Genomic DNA, 4,716 nt, shown 5'->3' with positions numbered 1-4,716 from the left:
CAGCTTTCAAAAGAAAGTTGATGGAGGACCCAAATGGGCAGCAGAAAGTCTTTGAAAGTGTGAGTCCCAAAAGGGGGAGTGACCTAAGTGACAGGGCTAATTTGAATGAGGAGAGAGAGAGGTTTGCAGGAAATCTCTGTATATAAGGAGGGAGAAAGAGAATTCAAAAATCCTCCAACAACATACACACAGTTTGTATACAGGCTGCAAGTTGCTTCCTATCTGAAAGTGATTTCTATATAAGAAAATTCTCTAGCCCAACAGACATGAAGCTCGTATTACTTAACTTGGTTTGTCTTTTCTCTTAGGCATGCTTGCTTAAAATCACAAACATGGTATAACTGCTAATCCATATTATTTCCAGAAAGGTGGCAGCATTAAAAGAAGTAAAAATGTGGAAACCTTCTGCCCCCAGATAATGAAGATTCGTGTTTCCATCACTCTTACCTATTTAATAGGTTGGGCAGCGGTGTCCAGATGACAGTTAAACATCATCTAGGGAGCCCCAAATACCCCAGCACTGCTGAAGGACTTACACATGTTTTATGGCATCTTTTATGGTCTGCAATCCATTTCATTAGATGCATGAAATGCTATCCTTATTTACAAGTGTCATCCTGATGCACACACATGATTGATCTGTGTGAACACTAAGAAATGGTCATTATTTGTCTGTTTCGCTTTTCATTTCCTTCTGACTCCCACACACGCCTGTAGCTTGAGACAACACTTCATAGACCTTCTTGAAGCACCCTGTAATTCTTAAAAGGAATTTCAGTACAAAAATGTCTGGAGTACCACAAGTTCTTCATTCTTGATTTATAAGAATGCAGCAATAGGTTGTTAAGAAATAATGTATTGGGAGTATTGATTGCTGTATTATAGCAAAACACTGGCCTATATCAGGGAACTTTTCTGTAGCATTATGATTCCACTTTCACTGCTGTGGTTCCATCCTGTAGAATTCTGGAATGTATAGTTTAGGAAGGAGGTTGATTTAGAATTCTCAGCTGAAGAGCTCTAGTGCCTCATCAGACTATTTCTCCCATAATGGGATTCAAGACTACAACCCCCAAGATTCCATAGGATACAGCCATGGCATTTAAAAGGAAAAAGATGGTACATAATTTGAGCAGTGTGAAAAAATCCCAAGAGTGAGGAACAACCTATTGCCCAATGGGGGTAACTAGACTGCAACTCCCATTGACCCTTGCAATGTGGACAGGGTTGGAAAAAGTTGGTGGCCAAAGTGCTGAGAAACGGTCCCATGAAAAATTCTAAACTGTGAATTCCATTGAGTTTTTATTGGTTTTGTGATGTTTGTAAAATTTATATTTCACTTATCCCACCTTTCAGTGGAATGAAGTTACTAAATATTTTCGAGCGGAGATGCCACGAAGGAAACACAGGCAGCACTTCAAAAAATATGGGAATTGTTTTACAGCAGCAGAAGCAATCAGCTGGCTTCATGAATTGCTCAGGAATAACAATAACTTTGGTCCCGAAGTTACCAGGCAGCAGACTATTCAGCTGTTAAGGAAATTTCTCAAAAACCATGTGATTGAGGATATAAAAGGAAGATGGGGCTCAGAAAATCTGGATGACAACCATAACTTGTACAGGTAAGATATATGGTAGTCAGATTGACAAAATGAAGAATTAAAAACAGACAGATTGAATATCCAAGTTCAGTTGATTTCCTCCCCACTTTCATTTTGTGAGCTACTATCAGGAGTGGTATCAAGGAATTTATTCAAGCCCCTTAAATAACTTATGGTCTTGAAAATTAGCCACATTGAACCAGGGTTCATTGGTTGCCAAGGATTCTGAAGATGGTGCATTTATGCTTTGAGGGTTTGCAACTGATGAGATAGGACTGATGGGAGTTATAGTCCAGCAACATCTGAATGGGTACAAGTTGCCTATTTCTAGTCTGCCTCTCAGCCTGCATTGCTTATGTGTGATGGATGTATCCTCTAGTATAATGAAAATTACTGATTTTTATTATTTCAAATGTTTTCACTTTCTCAAATAAATTGTTTTACCTTGAAATGTAAACCTTACTTCATGATAGATATAGCCCAAGAAACTATGCTAAAGTTGAACTGAACAGATAACCTACATCTACATCTATATTTAATAGTGAGATTTTCTGTGTTAAATTATAGATTTCCTTCAGCATCTCCAGTTAAAATTCTGCCACGCCGACATCCACTGAGTGAGAGTACAGAGAATAGGTCCAAAGAGTCTGAAAGTGTGTTTAAATTACCACAGTACTCAAGAAAGACTCCCAAAAAATATAATTCCCAGGAATGTCAGGTAATTTTGATCAATTTTGGGTGTAAGTTTATACTCAGCTACTTATGTGTAATCCCCACAAAATAAAATAGAACTTATTTCTGAGTAAACGTGTAATTGATTCCACTGTGTATATTTACTATTTTATTTCTATTACCAAGAAAAAGAAAAGTGTTGCTGATGTAATATATCTTTAACACGAAGCACATCCTACAGTTTATTTTTCTGTGGTGTTGAAGAAGCATTCCATTCCTACAGTGTAAATCTTGGTCACTGATGGGCCCTAGTCAAATGTGATCTGTAATGCTAGTTGCCAACACACTTTATTTACAAAAGCAAGTCTGTCTTTTCTTTTCATTTTTAGCACTGGGTTCAAAGAAACAGATTAAACTAGACAGTTCATAAGATAAAATTGGCAGCAAGAAGTAGTCAAGTATATTTATATTCCAGTCAGGCTGAAAACCTCTTACAAAGGGGCCCATTGTTTCATTACTACTTGTTGTGGTTATTTGCTTTCAAGTTTACTTTTAAGTTAAGAGGATACAGTGGACCCTTGTTATACCCTGGGGTTTGGTTTCAAGATCCCCCATGTATAACAAAATCCATGGATGCTCAAGTCCCATTAAATATAATGACATAGCAAAATGGTGTCCCTTATAAAAAATGGAAAATCAAGGTTTGATATTTAAAAATTATACTTTTTTTGAACATTTTCAAACCATGGATGCTTGAATCCGTGTATAAGAAATCCGTGTATAAGAAGGGCCGACTGTACTATCATAGGGTTTTCTTGGCAAAAAAAATATTCAGGCTGCATCTGCACTGCCTAATAATGTGGTTTGACACTACTTTAACTGTCATGGCTCAGTGCTATGAAATTCTGGGGATTGTAGTTTGTTGTGGCAACCAACAAACAGAGTGAAGCTCAAACTACAATCCCCAGAATTCCACAGCATTGAGCCATGGCAGTTAAAATGGGGTCAAACCAGATTATTTTTGCAGTGTAAATGCACCCTCAAAGGAGGATTGCTATTGCAAAACCTATTTGAGGACTATGGGGCTGAGCAGACAGGCCAAAATAAAGCTGCTTCTGGTCACTTTGGAGGTATGGTGTTTAAATGATGCATGCGTCCTATGAGGCTGGAAGCTGCGCCAAAGCCATTCTCCAGATCTAAGGACTAGTGTGCAGCTTTGGCACAGCTTCTGGCCTCTTAAGATGTGTGTGTTATTTAAACAGCGTACCTCCAAACTGACCTGAAGCAGCTTTATTTTGGCCTGCCTGTTCAGGCCCTAAATTTCCCTTTATCAGTCTGTTCAAATTTAAGATCTCTGGGAGAGGCCCTTCTCTCTGTCTGACTGTCTTGCAATGCTCTTTCAATGAGAGCAGGAGAGGTTCTCAGGGGCTGTTCTCAGGCTTTGACACTGCCTCCCTAGGGAAGCTAGGATGGCTCTCTCTCTGTTCTCTCCTTCTATCAGCAGGTAAAGACTTTCAAGCTTTTATAAATCAAATATGAGGAGTTTTTAACATTGTGCTGCTTTTTTGAGTTTTAACTCTGTAGATTGTTTAATTGTTTTGAAAATAATTTCTATCTGTTACTGATGTTTTTAATCTGCATTGATTTTAGTAATTTGCAAGATGCCCTGAGTCCATTACTGGGGGGAGAGATGGGAGATAAATGAACATAATAATACTACTATGATTGTTATTATTACTGCTGCTGCTACTCTTACTCTAAGGATGAGACAATTTGACTTGCCCAAGTTGACTCAGGGCCAAAACACACTGCAGAAATAATCCAGTTTGAGATGGCTTTAACTGTCCTGACTCATTGCCATTACAAGAGAGATGGTAATGACAAATCCTCTGCTGTTCAAGCTGATTGATTTTGTTGTGGATTGAATTTTAGAATGCTTGATGAATGGGTGTGGAAATGACTGCTAGGGGTAAGGTGAAGATGGACAGCCCTTAGACTAGGTTGCCTTTTCTCAACTGTTGAAATCTACAAGTACACATATTTGTGACTCACTTCTTACTACCTCTTTGTAGGAGAACAAAGAAAATGTACAAAGTGAAACTATAGGAGATGAGAAGGGACAGACAGCATTTAGGAGGCAGATAACCCAAGCAGACATTGAAGAAGTTTGGAGAAACATCATTATGATACAGTGAGTTATACATAGTTTTCTATCTATCCCATTACTTCCCAATAGACCCTGAGGCTGGAATTGTTGTTTTCTGCATCAAAAGTAATTCCCAGTGATCTGAACAAAAGATTCTTCAAAATATTCTGTTAGTACCAACTGCATTCATGTTATATGGTCTTGCACTAGTAAACCATTTTGAGGCATGGAAGTAGGCAAGCTTGTTGGCACTACTGGTTAAAAATATTTGCATTTATAAAGACCCGCCAAATCACC

The 4,716-nt window shown here is 38.3% G+C and overlaps 1 protein-coding gene across 1 annotated transcript; it reads left to right on the top strand.

The window, feature by feature from the left end:
- Positions 1 to 1,356: 1,356 nt before the first annotated feature.
- Positions 1,357 to 4,654, top strand: LOC121917968 (DEP domain-containing protein 1A-like; the record flags this gene model as incomplete). The annotated part of the gene is made up of 3 exons (XM_042444083.1): positions 1,357 to 1,622; positions 2,169 to 2,319; positions 4,346 to 4,654. Coding segments are annotated over 3 exons (540 nt in total), but the record flags the coding sequence as incomplete, so codon positions are not given.
- Between the last annotated feature and the right edge of the window lie 62 nt (positions 4,655 to 4,716).

Source organism: Sceloporus undulatus, unplaced genomic scaffold (assembly GCF_019175285.1).
Source record: "Sceloporus undulatus isolate JIND9_A2432 ecotype Alabama unplaced genomic scaffold, SceUnd_v1.1 scaffold_2273, whole genome shotgun sequence".
Taxonomy (NCBI): Eukaryota; Metazoa; Chordata; class Lepidosauria; order Squamata; family Phrynosomatidae; genus Sceloporus; species Sceloporus undulatus.
The sequence above is the reverse complement of the archived record's forward strand: the minus strand, read 5'-3'. Positions and strand labels throughout refer to the sequence as shown.